The sequence below is a fragment of the Daldinia loculata genome (assembly GCF_022478755.1).
Source record: "Daldinia loculata strain CBS 113971 unplaced genomic scaffold F4817scaffold_12, whole genome shotgun sequence".
In the NCBI taxonomy this organism is placed as follows: domain Eukaryota; kingdom Fungi; phylum Ascomycota; class Sordariomycetes; order Xylariales; family Hypoxylaceae; genus Daldinia; species Daldinia loculata.
Genome location: NW_026054866.1, coordinates 29,249 through 48,524, shown reverse-complemented (window position 1 = coordinate 48,524; position 19,276 = coordinate 29,249). Strand labels below are relative to the sequence as shown.

Here is a 19,276-nt window from a genome sequence, read left to right as displayed (position 1 = left end):
CGCCCCCCCCGCCCCCCCCCCCCCCCCCCCCCCCCCCCCCCCCCCCCCCCCCCCCCCCCCCCCCCCCCCCCCCCCCCCCCCCGCCCCCCCGCCGGCCCGCGCGGATTTACCATTCCGTGGCCTGTGAATTTAGAATCCGTCTCGAGGATGCAATACGCGGAAGAGTAGTCGCCGGCAGCATTCATGGCGTCGGACCCGGTCTTGTCTAGGGACGTGGGAAACCGCACGTCGCGGGTCCGGAAGCCGGTGATTGTGATCTCGGCCATTTTGAGCTGGGTAAGCTCTTATACCGAAAGGGAGGGGGGGGGTTAGCTAAGGTAGGGTCTGGGATGAATGTAGTAGATAGAGGTGAGGGTAGTAATGAGAGGGAAAGGTGCTGGTGAAGGTCAATGGCAAAAAATAATAAAAATGTAAGCCAAGAAGAAACAATGTTTTATTATATCGAGACAGCAGCAACACCCAGAAGACGTGCCACCTCAAAGACCGAGATCGTGGGGTTCGTTGGAGGGGTTGAGCTTCGTGCGGAGAAAGGCTATAGATCGGATTCGGGGTAGTTCGGTCCTCTATTATAAATACGGTCCTATGTTGTCTCTTTCATTAAGAGGTTGTTAGTTGCGGGGTTCGGTTATTAGACTGTACGTTTAACTAGACGGGCTATGTTTTATAGAGGGGAGACTATGTTGAATAGTTCCCCTCGTCCTGATTGATGGATAAATTGGAGAAATACGCCGTCTCTAAGCTTACTATTTAGTAGCAGTACTTGACGTGTATATTAAGCCGAAGTGCTTTATTTAGATATTTTGGGTCCTTTATTTTTATAGTCTTGAGCTTGTATATGGAGATTTCTGCCGATGGTATATTCTAAAACTATGAAGAAAGTTGGTGTTTAAAGTATATATATCTTACATTTTGGTCATGAATCCATATCCTAACATAACTGGCGTGCTTATGATCAGTCTGAAGTCTTCTAGGTCTTATAGCTTTCACCACTTCGTATGTAGGTTAGTATGAGAGTCTGAGCCTATCATCCTTGTCCCAATAGCACTTTTGAAAGCTCAATGTCGCCTAACCTGGCTTAAATCGACTTAAGCGCCTTCACCGTGGCAACAAGGAAACATGCCCACGCCGGAATATCAACCATAGCGGTCCTCACGTGGTGCACATCCAGCCAGCCCTGAATAGCATTGACACCTCCGCCGTTAGGATCTTCCTTCGCATCGATAGCATCCTTGACCTTCCACATAATTTTTGGCACGAAAGCGAAATGAGCAAAAGCTAGAGCCGAGCCAGCCGCGTACCAGTTCCAAGAAGCAGCGTGAAATCTCGAGTAAAAGTTGACGAGGCCGAAAGTAATAGACAAGCCATAAGTGATGAAGATGGAGGGCAACGCGTTCCAGAAGAATGTCTCGAAGTAGCGCGGTGCGACCTCGTTGACTTTGCCTCGTTGTTGTTTTAGAGAGACGAGGGCGTTGAGGAAGATGTGTGAGTCGCCTGCGATGACGATGGAGGCTGTTGATGTGACTAGTGGTGCGACGCGCAGGAGCGTTAAGGGGTCGAAGAATAGCCCTGGTGCCATGGTATATAATGAGAGAGATTTGATATTCTTCGGTATTTAAGTAGGAGTTTTTATAAATTGCTTATAAGAGGTATCTAAATGACGAGCGATGAGTGAATACAAAGATGGATGAGGAGAGACGAGTTGGTGACGGGCGCCTCTCGAGGTCTTATTTATTCTTTATTATCTGTACCAAGTCCCATCCCTAATGCATCGGACTCAGCCGGCATAGTGGCCTGGTTTGATCCATCATGACCCGATCCATCATATCTAAATATTACATAGCTTCGCGGCGTGGAGAGGAGGATGATGATATTTGAAGGTACATTGGCTCGCCTAGAAATAAGCTCGTAGATCAAAGTACCGATCCGTTGGTGTAATTCACTTTTCGGGGTTTAAGGATCTCTTTCCCGAGCTCTGATAGGTCAATGAGGTACGTATTGGGATACGCTAATGCAGACTGCTTACTTACAATCTTATGCCGGGGCATTCGGAGGATGCGCGTGGGACCAGGGGTTAAGGTACCTATGTACCTATTTATTACTGTCATTATTAAGCCGTACTATTTTCACTCTAACATCAACCACAGCAACCATCGATACTCAGTACATTGAGAGTGAACAGCGTTACTCAAACTTGAGGTTGCTTCATCTTCAATTCTCAATTACTGTTCCATTAGCGTAATGTGCTTTATCGCCTTGGCCGCGATGCTCCCACCAGTCTGGAGGCTGTTCGAGTTCCCTAACCCCTTCAGGTTTTGTCCATTCTACGTACTTCGTCAAATTCACCCCATGCGCATCGCGATAATCGACTAGTTGGCGCCAGTCTCTGTACTGTTTCTGCACTGCGATATACTGGGTTAGCGATGACCATTTATTAAGAAGCACACGTCATATCCGAAGCTAGAGGACTCCCGTCTTTAGATCGCGGAACATAGGAGAGACTAAAGCAAAGTGAGCTTACCACTCATGTCCGGAAAGGGGTGCAATTCGTGCTCCACCCAGTTGTAAGTCAGAAATTCAGCATCAGCATTGCAGAGAAGATGTTCCATCATCATTCCGACGCAATGCTGTATATGAATCCAGTGGATTTCATTCCACTTAGGCACTGTTTCCCCGTCCCGGTTCCAGTACCTGAAGGCCTCATGTCGTAACACACTTAGACAGTGAACCTGATGGAAAAAGTCAAGCGCGCCAACATACGCATTGCCTCCTAAGCCCCAATAGCCGTCATTAAACTTGGCGACCGTGGCAGGATCCTTGCCCATGGCAATTATTTGGTCCCTGGTTAGGGCAATGGGCTTCACATGCTCGAAGCTGTCCCAAGCTTCGTTGGTTTCGTTGGAATCTGGTAGACTTCGCCAGACAGGCGGGCTATCTCCTAGCCAAAGACTTCCGTTTAGTAGCGTATCGGTCAGTGGCATGTCTACTTCCTCGAGAACGGGAGCTAGCAAAAGGAAAGATTAGCAAGCCGTAGTACGCCTCTACAGGTGAGGTGGAGCGCGGATAACTCACAATACGTGGATGTGGACTTGAGACACGCATTACGCTTGGTATATTTTACCCAAGCAGCAAAGTATAGAGCCAAGGCCGCCCCGAAGAACATGACGTTAAGGATGGTTAGAAACCATATTGTTCGGCTTCTTTCCTGCTTCAAGGGTGCTTGTATGCTTATCTTAGCATCCTCTTCGAGCAGAGCTTCTGAAGATTCGATTCCGTCTTCCCCTCGCCATGAAGTCTCCCGACGGTTCCAGGGCACCGTAAACCTCAGGAAGGTTCGTATAGCCATTTGAGTGGAATTAGGAGTGAATATTATTAGCTTGTTCACGAGGGGATCGGTTGACCCGATAGCTACTAGAAATCTTGAGATATTTCCGGGTCGATCCGCTGGAATCAGCAATATGCCCGCTTACGTTGAGTTCGGCGTGATATTATCTGTATGTCTTATCCTTCAAGCACGTATCTATGCGGAGATACCTAGTTTGAGGAGATGAGACTGATATACGCCCGAAGTATCCGCCTCTCTAGTCCACCAAGATATCAATGAGAGCATTCTTGTTCGATTCTTCTAACCTAACTGAGGTTAAACTGGCAGGGTTATCCTCTGTATCGGTCTTCCGAGGCTTGACTTTCGGTAGGATTGCAGAGTCCGTCTTTTTGACCGTTGTTTGGCTCTGTGCTACGAAAGGTGGAAGCATAGTTTTGTGAAACATAAAGTACACCTAGGAGTATATCGATGTTGACTTTAGGGTTGAGGTATGATATATAGGAGGTTAAAAATGCTTACACCACCTACATTACCCTTGATATTACTAATATTTCTAATCACCCACTTATCTATTATAGGAAAGTATGAGATCGACCTCAGCTCCGATAAGGTCTTGCAGCCATTAGATTTAGCTATTATGAAATATGTCTGATGTCGTTGATTCAAGGTCAGCTTTCTGTGCCACCCCTCTAAATCCTTCGGGCAGGGGCTTTTTGCAACCTGGTCGTTTTAGTGTATAGAGTGCCCAGCTTGGACGGCAAGCATCCTGGTCTTTCATGGGGCTCGAGGTGATCTTCTCTTGCACGGCATAGAATAACAACTGATAACAACTTGGATGAGTATAGACATTGGCTGTATATGTGTGAGGGAATCTGGCCCTGGAGCCAATATGAGATAAGATATATGATGATAGGGATAACTATGATACCATCATCGACTTGAGAGTCTCGTGACTCCTATTATGATGCTGCTACACGAATGTTCCCGCTTAATTCTCACAAGCTTGGGGAGGTCTTGACTAAGTCAATCCTGTTATCACTTGTCTTCGATAGAGAAACGGAGTAATAGTGCCCGAAAGGTCTAAGTATGAGGTGTATAAGTATCTCGAGGAGACCGTCTATGACTATCCCTATTGCTCAACGGCACTAAGCTCTTGGACTTATTACCTCGTGACATATCTTCCATTTCGTCTTCAACTTTCTTGGTCACCACTTAAAGCCATCATGCTTTTCTCTAAGCTCTACCTCGCTGCTACGTTCCTGGCTGGTGCCTTTGCTGTGCCCCTGCCGAATAGTATGTCTTACTATACATCTATCCTTCAATTTTTCGTCTCTGTGGGGGGCAACGAGGGATGGAAGTTTTCGGCCATATAATATCGAGCCCTGTGCTAACTTAAAGATCTAGATGAAAACATTAACAGCCCAACCTACAGCATCATTGCCTACTCCATTGGCAAAGATGCAAAGCGCGACAGCGCCCTCTCCACCGATAGAAACCTAGCTCGCGCGGCGGACATAGCTCTAGCTAAGCGCGAGGAAGCTGGTGCCGAGTACAGCGTCCTCCTATACTCGATCGGGAAAGAAGAGAGGGACGTGAAGGAGAAGCGAGATGAGTATAGTGTTCTTGTGTACTCTATCGGTAAGGAGGGGGAGGTTGAGGAGAAGTAGAGTGTAAGGGAGTGGGAAATACTGTATTAGGAGATTGAGTGCTTGAGTTGGTGATTAGGGAGTGGATAGATGGGTTGGTATGAGAGAACTTGGTGCTACAAAAATGTAGACGGAAATCGTGGAATGTGGTTGAACCGTCTGCTGTAGAGGTAGTATGATAAAACATTGTATTAATGACGGTTCAATATGGCTTCTTTAAAAGTAGGTATTAACCTATAAATCAGCCTGTTTGTTTAAATATGACTAGTGAACTGGCGAAAATAACATCTCTTTACCATTTTCTCCCCCTATTACCCCTATCCCCCGCAGTTGTGCATACATATTATTAGTAGGATTTCGTATCCTAATGGCCCTCCCATAAAGGTTATGTTTGAAAGGAATATATGAGCTGAAAACTATCTTGGAGTTAATAGTTAATCATAGTCCATATAGGGGCTTAGGACTTAATAAACTTGTAGGTATTGATCTTTAGTGACACTACATACAAACTAACTATTCACAAATAAGATAAAATAAAGGAACTGTTCTACGAAAACATGGCTTCTCACGATCGTCGTCTTAGATCTTCATGGAACAGCTTGATCGTATTATATTATTTATTGTATCTTAGTCATATTTAAAGCTGTCAAAATTCCTTTAATTTTTAAATCATAATCTAAATCATCACAGTTTTTACTAAATCACTTTGATACAAGCTTAAAATACGCAAATTATTGTATAAATCCATTACAACAATTTATTTTATTCGACAATCATTAAAATATCTGATCAAGATGGACGTTTTGCAAGAGAGACTCCAATCGGTTTTCACGGGCTTCGTACCTGGTTTATCACATACGATCTTGCGCCAAGATCCCGAAATCCTAGCCATTTTCGTCGGGGGTAATGGGCTTTACCTGGACGAGGCAGACTTAAAAGCGGGAGTTCACCGTTTGTATTGGAACGTTGCCGTTATCGTCAAGACTAAGCTTGATATTTTCAGGCTTGTCAACGAAAACCGCCAACGTCTCTTGGAACTAACAGGGATCGTGCGGCAAGAATGCCCTCATGAGCTATACCAAGTTCCCTCTCCAAGATCTGAGTACTGGTCAGAGTTTGATGCCGTCAGATTCACTGGCTACGATAGATCCTCGTCTATGAGATCGGTTGTTATAATGAGCTGGGAATACTTCGCCAGACCGGTGTCACAGACTAAGTCTACAACTGCGCTCAATATATATTCGTATGTGGATAAACGAATCTATAAGAATAACAATTTTGGACGTGTGGAATGTCAAATTCTACAGGCAACTAGCCTCCCAGATGGGTTTGTGATCCTACACGACCAATGGCTATACGAGGACTGGCATACGCCCTATAATTCTCGCCGGGACCCCTCGGATGTGGTGCTTGGCCAGACTGCACAGCTGTTAATTAGCGGAGTCAACTTATTCAAGAATCAGTACAGAGAGATAATTACCAAACAGATCCTAGCCCTTTACTTTCATGTTACCGGGCAATCTGCAACCGCCAAATGTCTTACTGATTCAGACCTATTTTCGTCTTACTATACTGAATGGATGAATCAAAGACTTGAGGCATATATGCTCGGCAAAGAAGTTATCCAGAGCTTGGGCCCAGGCAACGTATCTGCCCCTGCCCGGCAAATAGCTTTATTTGGAGACATATCGACGGGAAAGTACTGGGAAAGGAATACCTTCAGGACTGTTGAAGCCGTTGATAAAAAGGTACTCGGTTGTTTCGAGCACGGAGACTTCGCCTGGATCAGGCAAAGGAGGCCACTCCTCGGCGAGCACTCAGGAAAATGGGAGGTCGCAATTACCTGTGCGGCTAGAAATACCACCAATGTACTCTGTAAGATGACTCCATCCGCAAATGACGAGCTCGAAAGAGCAATGCTAGCTTCTCATTTTTATCCCTGGGTACAAGTTCCACGTATATCGGGCTCTGAAAAGTTGCTCTTCCCTATGCTAGAGTACGAGTATGAAGATGAAATTAGGACTCGGTATTATAAGACTGGCGGTAACAACTGGAATGACGCGGAGGCGCTGCTTCATGCTGAAGTGGTGAAAGCTGAGATAATGCTTAGTGCCTATCGAAAGTCGTTCCGGAATCCTGATATACAAAAGCAGGATACTAGCGAGGTCATAAAATCGCATCTTGATCGCATCGCAAAAGGGGGGAGGGTGTTCCGAGAGCTACACGGTGATAAGATACAGGTAAAAGGAGGCGCCTCGGTTGCTACTAGGAAGCTGTTGGACCTGGAATGGATCATTAACGGCGAGCGGTATCCGTCCTTGCGCAAGTCGCTCGATCGAGCTGCCAGAGATATCCGCAAAGCTCGGCCCGGTCCGGTGGTCTTTGGGTTAGGAGATACCAGTGCGCTCCATACCATGGTGTCACCGAGAACCGTACAAGGAGGTCGTAAAGTTATCTTTGATAACTATGGGTCTGCCAAGTATCACCCAGTCATGCTTGACGTCGCTAGAGCCTTCTACTTCGATGTGTTCTTTGAGATGGCGCGCCTGGCCGATTTACCATCTCGCACGTGGCCGCGGATGAGATACTCGTTTACCGGGACCACGATAGACGTCAACTACGCTCCGAATTGCAGCTGGTTAGCACGGACGATAGCTGATATCAAAATAAGATATCTGCTTCATCCTCTCGAAGACGAGATTAACGCTGCGGGGCATTCCTTTGATGATCTCATTCCTCAGTTGTCCGCTGGTATATTCCTGGTTCCGACATTATACCAGGACTTTTCCAAGAATCCAGACTTCATCATTGCAAATATTATGACCGGGATGGTTATGTCGCGATGTAAGAACTGGGACGAATTCCACTTGGCGGTCGGAAAACTAGGGCTTGGTACTTGAAGCGATGGCAGCGCCTTTTAAAAGAAAAGAAAAAAAATAAAATAGAATAGTGAAAGAATTCGGATAATTTATGACTTTCTCGTAGCCCTGAACTGTGACTGTTTCCTGAAGTAGTTTAAATGTTATATATATAATACAAAATGACGTGAATAAGAAAAGAACAACTCCGTTGAAGCACGAAAAGCCACAAAACCAACTTGGGACTAGACCAACTAATATAGCTAGAAGCTCTTTGTATAGATGTCTCAGCAGCCCCGGGATCCAACACAGTGCCGAAACACACGGTTTCTTCGCTGTGCAGCAGTTTATAAGTCCAAATAACAGACAGACCATTAATATAATCCCTTCGGGTAGCCCCGTGGTGTAGTGGTAAGGCCTTGCTATTAACACCAATACCGGTACCGGCTATTCGGAGGGATTATATTATTTTTTGGACGACCTTGAAGTCGTACCGCATCAACCCCTCAGGGATTGATCCAATTACTGATCGCCTTGTACTGTGATACTGCAGCCACTACCTCATATATGAGACAATATCACATGTCTAGAGCCCCTGGTTTACTGGGACAACTAGAATAAAAAAGCTGTAGCTATGCCAATTGTCCTGTCTTAGGAGTCACTATTATTCTTTGTGTAACAATAGGTATAGTCAACAACATGGTTTTTCTTTTCACTATTATTATAGTCAGAGGTAAACAGGGCGGAAAATCCGCGACATTTTGCTGTAATAATGTTGTAGAGGACAAGGAATTGCGGGTATATAGTTAGGAGTAGGCACCAATAAGGGGTAAAAAGCTCAGACAACATTACCATTAGACGAAGAAAAGAGAAACTATTGTGTCACTTGGTGTGTGTATGAATACGAATTATTAAGGTATAACTATGCCTTATTAAATAGTGCCAATGAAAATAAAATAAAAATGAGGTGGATTCAGAGGTAGATAGGGAATTTAAGGGGCTTACCCCTGATCATCACTCTGGGGGATCATGGGGTATAAGGTAACAATCATTAAATACACAGACACAAGAGCTAGATAGTATAGTTACGTACCACCAAACCCGGAATGCTGTTACCAAGTACATATTTAATAATATAAAATCAACTTCATTATTACGTGGAAAGCAAGGTACTACCACGGGCACCTAAAAGGGCATGTATTCAAATACCTCTTCTTTGTTAACAATGTCCCAACATAACCCTCTGAACAGAAGTCCATATTTTTGTTGACTTATACCAACATTCTCTCTAGGTCAGTACAGCCTCTAAAGTCACTGTCTACCTCACTTAGCAATATCAACATCACCTCATACCACCATCAGGTATTCTCATACATAGCGCAACAAAACAGCACACTTCATTAGATAAATTAAATCGCTATTACGTACTACGGCCTAGTAGATAAAAAAAATATGCTGCACTAGCTTTTCTGTTTCAAAAAGTCCTCATATCCGGACATATAACTATCCCATAGCGCCAAAGTATAACCAGAAATTCCTTACACATTTAACCCTTAGCCTGAGCACTTGTCTCACTACCATCCTCACTATTCTTCCTATCTTCACTCGTAAATGTCTTAGCTCTAAATCCTATCCACGGCAAGCCGCTCCGTAGTGCCAAGCTACTCAGCACGACGCTGATACTGCTCAGCGCCATCGCTAGACTAGCCCAGACGGGCGAGAGACGCACGTGCTGGCCATTGGACATAATGGGGTATAGGCAGCCGGCGGCAATGGGTACAGCGAGCAAGTTGTATATGAGGGCCCAGCCAAAGTTGAACTTGATGCGACGGAATACCGTTTTGCTTAGCTCAAGTAATGTGACGATGGACTCTAGATTGCTGTTTAGTAGCACGAAGTCCGCGCTGGAGATGGCAACATCGGCACCGGAGCCAATTGCTACGCCTATGTCTGCTGTCGTAAGTGCCGGCGCGTCATTGATACCATCACCCACCATGGCGATGAATGCGCGGCGGTCCGTAAGCTCGACATCTCCTCTGCGGGCCTTAAGTGTAGACTGTAGCCATTTGATCTTCTCATGTTTTTCTGCGGGGAGGACTTCGGCGATGACGTTGGATTCGGGGATACCCATGCGTAGCGCGACGGCTTTGGCTGTAATGACGTTGTCCCCCGAAAGCATCCACACATCCGTACCCCTCGATTTTAGGGCCTGAAGCACGGCAGAGGCTTCGGGCCGTATTGGATCGGAGATTGAGAGGGCAGCTGCGATTTGATATAAACCTGGCGTGTCGGGAGTCTCGACAGCTACGAGTGCGACTGATTTAGCCTCTGATTTCCACATCTGAAGGCTCGTAGCAACAGCGAGTGGGATATTAACTGCAAAATCGCGCATGAGCGACTCGTTACCAACAATGATTTTGAAGGGTAATGATTCGAAATTATAGGCTGCCTTCAGGCCCTTCCCTGGTAACTCCTCGACATCCGAGACCTCAATGCGCTTAGATGTCCTGGAGCTACAAAATGAGACAATGGCCTTTGCGATAGGATGAGTGCTATTCTCCTCCGTAGCCCGAAGCGCCGCCAGGAAAGCATCCCGCTGCTTTTCGCTTACTGTTTGCCCGGGGAAGATCATATTATCTGTGATCGTCGGCTCACCACCCATAGTAAGGGTTCCAGTCTTATCGAAGACGACACAGTCGATCTGACTCGCTTTCTCAAAAGCCTCGCCACCGCCCTTAACGAGTATACCGTGCTTCGCAGCTAGGCCACCGCCGACGAAAATCGCAGTGGGGGCAGCAAGAGCAAGACCACATGGGCACGCGACAACAAAGACAGCGATGGCGAACTGAAGGGAGAACACGACCCAGCCTCCTGATGATACATCGAGGAAATGCCCAGGAATCGCGCCAGATACGCCGACTGATAACCAAATAAGCCAAGTGAGGATAGCAATGAGAGTAACAAACGGGACAAAGTAAGCAGTCAACAGATCTGCCAGCTTTTCCATCGGTGCACGCTTGGTCTGACCCTCCCGGACGATGTCGACGATCTGATCAAGCATCGACTGACCAGCACTACCGGTGATTTGAATCAAGATAGGTTTACCAACGTTGATGGTACCCGCGAAGACGTTGTCATTAGCAACCTTCTTTACTAAGCGGGATTCTCCTGTTAGACTGGATTCGTTAAACTCGGCCGCACCACGCACGACCTTTCCATCACAAGGAGGCGAGCCTCCGTGGGGAATACGGACGAGATCACCGAATTCGAGTAGATCAGTATGGACCACTGTCTCTGTCTCCTTAGTATCTGTGACATCTTCGACAAGAACAGCGGTAGTCGGGCGAAGCTTGCCCAGGGCTTCCACTGCATCACCTGTCTTGGATTTGCTGTATGCTTCGATGAGTCGTCCCCAGAGTAAGAAAAATGTCAAGAATACAACAGAGTCGAAATAGAAGTTTTCGTCATTGACCATGTCTGGGCGATCCACAGCAGCAGCAATCATCTGGCTAATTGACGAGATGTATGCGATCGTAGTCCCTAACGACATGAGCATATTCATGCTGCCGAATCGATAAAAACGCTGGAGAATTGGTGTCTGACTTCGTAGTCTCCATAACGCCCTGACCTCCTTTAGTGCACGTCGGTGAAATATATCAGCACCGAAAAAGTATACTGGTGTTGCCATGATACAAAGAGAAAGTTGTGCCCGGCTGATTCCAGATCGCCAGGGCTCCATGAGGTACATCTTAGATGCATCAGAGTTGGACACAAGGCTCATATACACTAATGATAAACGTTGGGATGACAACAATCGTCGTGAATAGGGCACGAAGGAAGAGTTGCTTCTGATGACGCGCATGTATCCTCTTTGAGCGCTCTTCTAATGTGGGTGGATGGTAGATTGTCGCCTTGAATGCTGGATCGCTTGCTTCAATAGCTAAGAGGATCCGTCGGATAGTGAAGTTGGGCACTACAGGCGTGTAGGCTATCTTAAGAATGGGTCGTTTTCGGCTAGGTCTAGCGATAACTTCGAGGGTTTGAAGGAATCCCTTGAGACTATTCGTGGCCCGGTCAGCGCAATGGTCGCAGTAGAATCCATCGATGCGGATCTCGACATTTCTCTGATGCTTTGGCTTATCTTCACCATCAATGCTAACGACTTGATCAATTTCGGCGCCTCTTCCTGTATCTTCAATTATCTCAACGACTTGATTGGCGTCGTCCTTGGTACCAATATACTCAACCACGCCACTGTTTGAAAGTAGATTGATCGTGGCCTTAGTGATCCATTGCTTCTCGTTTAGCTGTGAGCTGATGTCGTTTACACATGCAGCGCATGTCATCCCGGTGATGGCCATAGAAACTCTCCATCTACGTCCCTCACTGGGCGACTGGGGTTTGTCGTCGTCCTCGGCGATGAGGGATTTGGTTGATGTGATCACTTCTCGAACCGACTTCTCATCGTCTCTTTTCTGATCTCTTAACAGACCATCAGCCTTTTCCGATACTACGCTACAGCATATAGTATTGGAGGTATTAGGCCTCGGCCCGTTAGTTCGACATGATTCACAGTTATTGAGATGTTCTCTTTCCTTCTCTGCCTTAGCGATCGATGTATGCCCATGTGTAAGTTTGCTTGGCAGTTTGAAGATTCGACCTAGCGGGCTGTCTCGTAGGCTGATATCTGGCGAAGTCGGGGCTGCTGAGGGGCCGGGAATGTTAGATGGATCTCCATGTAGCAAGTTGGCTAGAGTTTCTTCGCCATTGGTTGAGGCTACACTAGAGACCTCAAACCCCGAAGACTCCAATTTAGACGCCATCTCGGTAATAGACGCTTTGGGATCGTGCTCGACTGCGACCCATGAGGTAACGACGTTGGGCGACACCCAACTAATACCAGGGAGTCGTTCCAAGACATCTTTTATAGAGGATACGCACGTGGGACAATGCAGATTAGCCAGTAAGAAATTTGTGGTGATGGTTTGGTCTGGAGTAGCCATTTTTGGATAACTGGTGTTGTCTGCCGTTCGGGAGACTACTTAGGAGTGCGACCTGCGCATGCGATGTTGATCCCTTTGGTCCTGCTGAATACGGACAGATCTAGCAAGGCGGAGACGTATAGGAGCTAGGGTAACTGATGAAAGGTACTGTGTGCGATTGTCGGAATATATTAAAATAAGAATCCGTTCTGGGAAGTACGGACGCCGGTACGCGGGCGATGTGTAATTCAGCCTGAAAGGGGTATATGTAGGTTGGTACCAGTAGAAACAGGAGAAGGAGTCAACCCCACCGGCGAATAAAACCTCGAAAAGAAGCCTCAGAGAAGTAACCGTTTGTCTGTTTGATACTTTACACACGAAGATACGAGTTGATGCTAGCAACTCGGATTCTAAATAGGGTATCAACCGACTTTAGATACCTGTTATATAAGTAACAGAGAAGTTGTAGTTAATAACTAGTAAAATAAAAGAAGTGTTCTGGAATACCTTAAGATTCACTCTCAGAAATAGGCAAGATTCGTGTAAGTTATATCCAGCAATCCTACGCACAAAAAGCGCAACGACTTTCTCCACAATCACCCAGGATTAGGTGAGGTTTGATAGGTCATTCTAGCCCAGTATAGGCTCGCAACTCCGGGCGGTGAAATACGAGTGCCGGATCTTCGCCGCCGGCCATAGACCGGCTGTGACACATGGCTCGGCATACCGCGAGTCGTCATGGTATGAGAGGTCGCAACGAGAGATGACATAACACATAATCGCAGTTGAGTAGAATCTTCCATAAAGTGACAGTAGGATCAGGGGTCATCAGATCCGACTAGGAATTGCCTAGGGCAGAATTCGAACTAGCGGTGCCGTGTGGATTATTGCCACCAGGGGTAAGACCCCGAGCCGGCTTCTGTTCTGAATGGGGCATTAAAGACGCGTCCGGCATAGATGATCCTGGTCCACGCACAAAAGCCGCAGACGGTCACTGCAAAAACGTTGATTAGGCGTCATCTCGTTGGTCGCATGACAATACATATTTGACATGGTTTGGCTCCCCGTTTTCTTACATTAAGTGATTCCTTCTGCAGTTGTGAAGTGTCCAAATTGGCAAAGTGGCGATACGAAGCGGTATTTGTGCGTAAAATAGTAAATATCGGAGGCGGTTGGAAATGTTACGTTATATTGACGACGTGACGAACCGCACATGCATTTTCTTTTTTTAAACTTTTAATGGTATCCAATTACTGGTCATATTACTGTTCATGTTCCTGGATTACCTAATGGTCAGCGTAGGAAACTACCTACATACACTACATATTAAATCACTATGATGGAAGCGACTCGATGGTACTTGCTTTAGGTACTTTAGGTATGTAGGCAAGCAACCTATGAATAATCACTCCTATGAATAATCACTGTGGCTGTTTCAACCTTTGTTGCCCCTGAACGCCTTACACGAAGCTGAGAAATCAAATGGCATATATTAGTCACTTGTCGTCGATATCCTGACCTGACTGGATATATGTATCATGTATCATATCAGGTAGTTATCTACTACAAAGGCTATTGAATACGCCGCTGAGAACAAGACAGGTCAATCTCTAATAGAATAAAGCAACAGGAAATCATATCGCTGATGAGATACAGGACATAAGAAACCACACGAAAAAGCAATAACTACCAAACGGGAGAAAGGACACCAGTTTCAAATTGGTACTATTATCGAATAGTTACATTAAATAAATATGACGTGAGTAAGTTGGGTATCTTGCTAAAAATTACTAGACCAAATCCATTAAGTATAAACGCCTTGACAAAATCTAACCCGCGGTGACAAGTCTCCTTATTTGTTCTCTCCCTCTGTTTCAGGTGGAACGCTGCCCTGCCTCGAATGCGCGGTAGCCGGACGACTCGTAGCAGTTGCTGGCCGGGATAACGAACGTCGTAATTTTATTCCGTTCTTTGTGTCGAACAGGTTTTTCACTTTCCTCAAACGCGTCCATCTTTCCTTGTCCTTCGCGTCTCTGGCACTCATATCCTCTTCGTCGTCCGATCCTAGCATGGGCGAGCGCCCATCTCTTGCATGCCCTCCTTTCACTGGCGTTGTTGGAACGGATGCCGAGGAGCGATGGAAAAAAGAGCGCTGGTTACTCTTCTCTGCTTGCGCGCGAAGGTAAGAGTTATTTTTAATCGTTTGCGCAAGTATCTCCCAAGCGGTTTTGTTGTCTACCTTCTTTGCACCAGGGTTGTGCTGAACCGCCGCATTTCGCCAGGGACAGAAAAACCGGTGCTCACGTACAGGATCAAGGTAATCCATAGGTGCCGGAACGAGAATCTGCTTTGTTTCTTCGTCTACCTCTTTGCTCTTAAACATCCACAACCCTAAGCGGCGTAGGCACGTAGCACAAGTTGCCGAATTAGGCACCGCACCAACACGTGGGTTTGTAAGGCCCTGCCAGCCTGTAAGAGCAAGGGCGAGAGCTACATCGTTTGGAGCTGATGGATTCGTGCTTGGTGGCGGGGGGTCGCTAAAGAAGTTTGGGGCCAATTGTGACTTGGCGGCTTGTAGATCTAAGTTTGCCGGCAAGCGGAGGTTGAAGAGATAGGGAAGAAAATATTGTCGCGCGCATAATTCATCGTACCGTTGGCGAAGGGAAGCTAGCGCAGTTGGTGGACTCGTTAAAGATAGTCTGAGCAAAGTGTCTGTTGTTTGTGGTTAGTATACGAATATCCCTAACATGAGGTAGTGATTGTAAGGGTCTCACCATCACATCCGCGTCTTCTCCATAGGCAATCTTCTTGGTGCGCATCGATGATCAATTCGACAAACCTCTTCACCAAGCCCTCCTCGATGTCCGAGCCGACCATAATCTGAACCTCCTTACCGTCCACCTCTCTTTTATTCATCTTGACCACCAACTCTTTGTGGCATAACGTACAACTCACGCGCTCCTTTCCATGGCAGACCCAACCTCTCTTGGCCCATTCGATCTCGTTGACTTTATCCGGCTTCGGAGTCCATTCTGTTAGCTCTTGGAATGTCCCAAGTCGCCTGATCAACTCGTTGCGATCGCCAGGGCAATACTTTGGTGCTTCAGTCTTTGTTCCTTTAGCTGGAGAGACAGCGCTGCCATTTGGGGCCCATTTCTTCAGTACGACGTTTGAAATAATTGTCCCGCCTGGTTTTTCGTTCCCGGGAGTAGACTCTAGGACACCTACGCGCCGACGCTTCAATAGATCGCTGGGGGTCGAGGGTACGCTTCCGGAAGGCATCTCTTTATTCGGGGTCAAGGAGTTGTCGGGTAGTGAACTGGAGTTTGGGGTCGAGGGTCGATTCAGAGGCGAATTTGAAGTATCGTTTTGCGCTTCTATTGATGGCGACTGAGGTATTGGCTTCGCGCCGATCCCTTGTAATAAGGCATTGAACTTCCGCTTAGTAGCATTCATGGTTGATCCGGTTCAATGAAGAACAATGCTGCTAGGAGGGTGGTATTAAGTATTAAATTAGAATTCTAGAGCTTGCTTAGAAGCTCTTAAGGAATTGACTTTACAGCCTCCTCGATTAGCTCTTGGAAGCACAGTTTACTTTGTGTAGTTTCAAAAGTAAGTTGGTTGATCAAGTTAGTATTGTATGAGAATCCACCAATAGATTATATTTAGTTTCTTAGACTTGAATGGCCAAGTTCGAGGCCAGATGCGTATGAATTTGTTAGGTAATGAAGGAGGTACGTAACTTTGTTGTTTTCTTTGATTCTCCAATTCCTACATAATTTACTTTACCTAAGCCACGGGTCGTCGGAGGGGTGACGGACCGGGGTATGGCCCCGACAGCCTATACCCACCTAAACACCCCTATGCCTTAGGGCTGGTGTGACTAGAATTGAGGCTATCGGGTTGGACAACACTTGAATCTAGCCGCTAAATAATGGCGATTAGAGAAACTGTACCTTGCAAAAGGTCTCGGGTCCCGACATTAGTGAGGTTGAACGCTGTACATAACCATGCATCATACATAGTGGGATAACATGAGGGGCTACAACGATTGTGTAAGCTAAAGAATCATTGAACCATTGTGCTGGCAACGAATATACATAAATCCCCATTATATTCCACTTACAAATAAATTACACAAATCGTGCTATATGCAGACTAAAAAGGATAAAAAGATAAATTCTACCAAGTTCCTTATTCTATCCTCTCTTTTCATCGTGACACTGGCCGCCTTCTTATTTCGAGCCTTGCCCCGCCTTACCTCACTGTCCCTGCATCTTTCTCCTGGCGCCCGCCAACAAATCCTCAGCCCTGTCATATCAAATAAAAATATGTCGTCATACGCCAAAGAGCTCGAAGTAGCACAGCTAGCCGTCCAGCGCGCTTCCATCCTAACCAAGAGAGTCTTCCACGAGAAGGCAAAGGGTACCGTCTCCAAGGATGACAAGTCTCCTGTTACAATCGGCGATTTCGGCGCCCAGGCCCTTATTATTAGCGCCCTGAAGGCTAACTTCCCCGACGATGAAATTGTCGCCGAGGAGGAAGCCGCTCAGCTGCGTCAAGACGAGAACTTGAAGCATACAATCTGGGACTTAGTTTCAACCACCCAGCTTTCCGACCCCGAGGCCGAGAGCCTACTGGGAGGGGCTATCGATAACGAGGAGGCCATGCTGACTATGATTGACTACGGAAATAGCAAGGGCGGTGCTAAGGGTCGTATATGGGCTATTGACCCTATCGATGGTACCAAGGGCTTCCTCCGTGGCGGCCAATACGCCGTATGTCTCGCCCTGATGGTAGACGGTGATGTCAAAGTTGGTGTTTTGGGTTGCCCGAACCTCCCTATCGACGACACTGCTACGTTAACGGGAGGCATGGAGTCCGGTCAGACAGACGAGGGAAGAGGAGTCCTATTCTCCGGAGTGTTGGGCCAAGGTGCTACAAGCCGCGCGTTGACTACTGGTGAATTGGCTAAGGAGAAGAGCATTTCTATGAGGGCAATCACCGATATCGCAGCAGCAACATTCTGCGAGAGCGTGGAGGCCGGACACTCGTCCCATGGAGACCAAGCTGAAATCGCGAAGCTGCTCGGCATTACGAACCCTAGCGTGCGAATGGACTCTCAAGCCAAGTATGCTTCTATTGCGCGAGGCGCGGGTGACATCTACTTGCGACTGCCTGTCAGTGAGACGTACCAGGAGAAGATCTGGGATCACGCCGCGGGCGACCTCATCGTTCGAGAAGCTGGCGGTGCCGTAACAGATATTCACGGCAAGCCGCTGGACTTCAGCATTGGGCGAACGCTATCGAACAACAAGGGTGTCGTCGCTGCTCCTACTGCTGCCCACCCACAAGTTCTAAAGGCGGTGCAGGAGGTGCTCTCGAAGAAATAAAATTGGCACCTCATAAACAGATAATGCATACAAGTACATAGTTTTTTTTTGATCGGGTATCTGCCGTCGTATAGTACATAGATACACGCCTGAAATAGACTAATACCATTCCTAAGATCATCTATTTGATCTTCTTTTGTTTTAGCTTGATCGTCTCGTCGTTGACAAAGATACCCTTTCCCTTGTATGGCTCCGGCACTCTCCACTTCCGTATCCTAGCCGCGAAAGACATGACTTCCTCTCGGTTAATGCCTTCAAGCAGAATTCTCGTCGGCTGCGGCGTGCTGGCCTTTATGCCGGCGGGGACCGGCTCCTCGACGGGGTGCGTGAAACCAAGCTTCAGGCACACAAACTTCTGTCCCGGGTAAGCTGCCTTCCTTGGCCGCTCCTCGACGGTCGCCCTATATCCGACACCCACTAATCGTAAGATTGCGGTATGCCCTTCTGATACGCCGATGATGTGTCGGTTGAGGTATGCCCATGTGGTTCCTAGTTGACCCCAAGTTAGTCCTAGCTAGCCCTTATAAAATCAAGAGTCTGCCATAATCGTAATAATGACTACGACGAGTATTGCACATACCCCACATCTCCTTCTGCTGCCTGATCTCGTTATTCTCAATGCTGAGCACCGCCCTCCTCGAAGCTTCGTCATGGGCGATCGTAAGATAAGGAGGAATTTCGAGATCGAGTTTCCCTAATGGCCCCGCTATAGTGACTGTCCGCTTTGGTATTTTTAGGTAGGTAGTAGGATCCTTCTTGACCCTAGGCTCGCCAATGATTAAGTCAACACCGGGCGGGATCGATATCGGCGTTCGGCCGAGCTTCGAGGGCCTATTTGATGTATTCGAGAACTGACGCCGCGGGGCTGCCGTCTGGAAGGCTGGTACGAGGAAAGCTGGGAGTGTGACAGGGGCGTTGGTACCTGAAAGGGCTCTCTCGAGCACCTTTCCCCTACTCGGCGCCAACATTGTGGATTTTGGGAGTCTCCGCTGTGAAGTCAATTAATTGACTGCAGAACTCGAAATCCTAGAATTTCGATTGCAGAGCTCGATGCGCGATGCTTGGCAATTCTAGA

At 47.0% G+C, this 19,276-nt stretch overlaps 9 protein-coding genes across 9 annotated transcripts in view; 3 read left to right on the top strand and 6 right to left on the bottom strand.

The window, feature by feature from the left end:
* F4817DRAFT_331113 (enolase C-terminal domain-like protein) overlaps positions 1-612 on the bottom strand; it is a 2,165-nt gene extending 1,553 nt beyond the window's left edge. The window contains exon 1 of the mRNA XM_049302477.1: positions 111-612. Coding sequence (XP_049160999.1) covers positions 111-266 — 156 coding nt within the window. The 5' untranslated portion in view covers positions 267-612. The remainder of the gene's footprint in view (positions 1-110) is intronic.
* A 196-nt stretch (positions 613-808) lies between these two features.
* On the bottom strand, positions 809-1,877 carry F4817DRAFT_331106 (uncharacterized protein). Its single transcript, XM_049302476.1, has one exon. The coding sequence runs from the start codon at positions 1,574-1,576 to the stop codon at positions 1,076-1,078; it is 501 nt and encodes a 166-aa protein (XP_049160998.1). The 5' UTR covers positions 1,577-1,877; the 3' UTR covers positions 809-1,075.
* A 264-nt stretch (positions 1,878-2,141) lies between these two features.
* F4817DRAFT_363598 (uncharacterized protein) lies at positions 2,142-3,343 on the bottom strand (the record flags this gene model as incomplete). The annotated part of the gene is made up of 3 exons (XM_049306661.1): positions 2,142-2,399; positions 2,519-3,001; positions 3,070-3,343. The coding sequence occupies 3 exons, from the start codon at positions 3,341-3,343 to the stop codon at positions 2,209-2,211; spliced, it is 948 nt and encodes a 315-aa protein (XP_049160997.1). The 3' UTR covers positions 2,142-2,208.
* A 1,202-nt stretch (positions 3,344-4,545) lies between these two features.
* Positions 4,546-4,989, top strand: F4817DRAFT_313813 (uncharacterized protein; the record flags this gene model as incomplete). The annotated part of the gene is made up of 2 exons (XM_049300308.1): positions 4,546-4,615; positions 4,727-4,989. 2 exons carry the CDS (start codon positions 4,546-4,548, stop codon positions 4,987-4,989), a joined length of 333 nt encoding a protein of 110 aa, XP_049160996.1.
* Positions 4,990-5,761: 772 nt separating this feature from the next.
* On the top strand, positions 5,762-8,146 carry F4817DRAFT_331100 (uncharacterized protein; the record flags this gene model as incomplete). The annotated part of the gene is made up of 1 exon (XM_049302475.1): positions 5,762-8,146. A coding segment is annotated over one exon (2,107 nt), but the record flags the coding sequence as incomplete, so codon positions are not given.
* Positions 8,147-9,372: 1,226 nt separating this feature from the next.
* On the bottom strand, positions 9,373-13,548 carry F4817DRAFT_357378 (heavy metal translocatin; the record flags this gene model as incomplete). The annotated part of the gene is made up of 3 exons (XM_049305914.1): positions 9,373-11,574; positions 11,612-12,816; positions 13,536-13,548. The coding sequence occupies 3 exons, from the start codon at positions 13,546-13,548 to the stop codon at positions 9,373-9,375; spliced, it is 3,420 nt and encodes a 1,139-aa protein (XP_049160994.1).
* Positions 13,549-14,192: 644 nt separating this feature from the next.
* F4817DRAFT_331094 (zf-C3HC-domain-containing protein) lies at positions 14,193-16,547 on the bottom strand. Its single transcript, XM_049302474.1, has 3 exons — positions 15,584-16,547; positions 14,465-15,521; positions 14,193-14,410 (listed from the first exon to the last, which is right to left on the bottom strand). The coding sequence occupies exons 1-2, from the start codon at positions 16,262-16,264 to the stop codon at positions 14,661-14,663; spliced, it is 1,542 nt and encodes a 513-aa protein (XP_049160993.1). The 5' UTR covers positions 16,265-16,547; the 3' UTR covers positions 14,193-14,410; positions 14,465-14,660.
* Positions 16,548-17,139: 592 nt separating this feature from the next.
* On the top strand, positions 17,140-18,201 carry F4817DRAFT_313808 (3(2),5-bisphosphate nucleotidase HAL2; the record flags this gene model as incomplete). The annotated part of the gene is made up of 1 exon (XM_049300307.1): positions 17,140-18,201. One exon carries the CDS (start codon positions 17,140-17,142, stop codon positions 18,199-18,201), a length of 1,062 nt encoding a protein of 353 aa, XP_049160992.1.
* Positions 18,202-18,261: 60 nt separating this feature from the next.
* Positions 18,262-19,272, bottom strand: F4817DRAFT_32039 (ribosomal protein L6). The gene is made up of 2 exons (XM_049301183.1): positions 18,782-19,272; positions 18,262-18,690 (listed from the first exon to the last, which is right to left on the bottom strand). Exons 1-2 carry the CDS (start codon positions 19,167-19,169, stop codon positions 18,323-18,325), a joined length of 756 nt encoding a protein of 251 aa, XP_049160991.1. The 5' UTR covers positions 19,170-19,272; the 3' UTR covers positions 18,262-18,322.
* Positions 19,273-19,276: the final 4 nt, after the last annotated feature.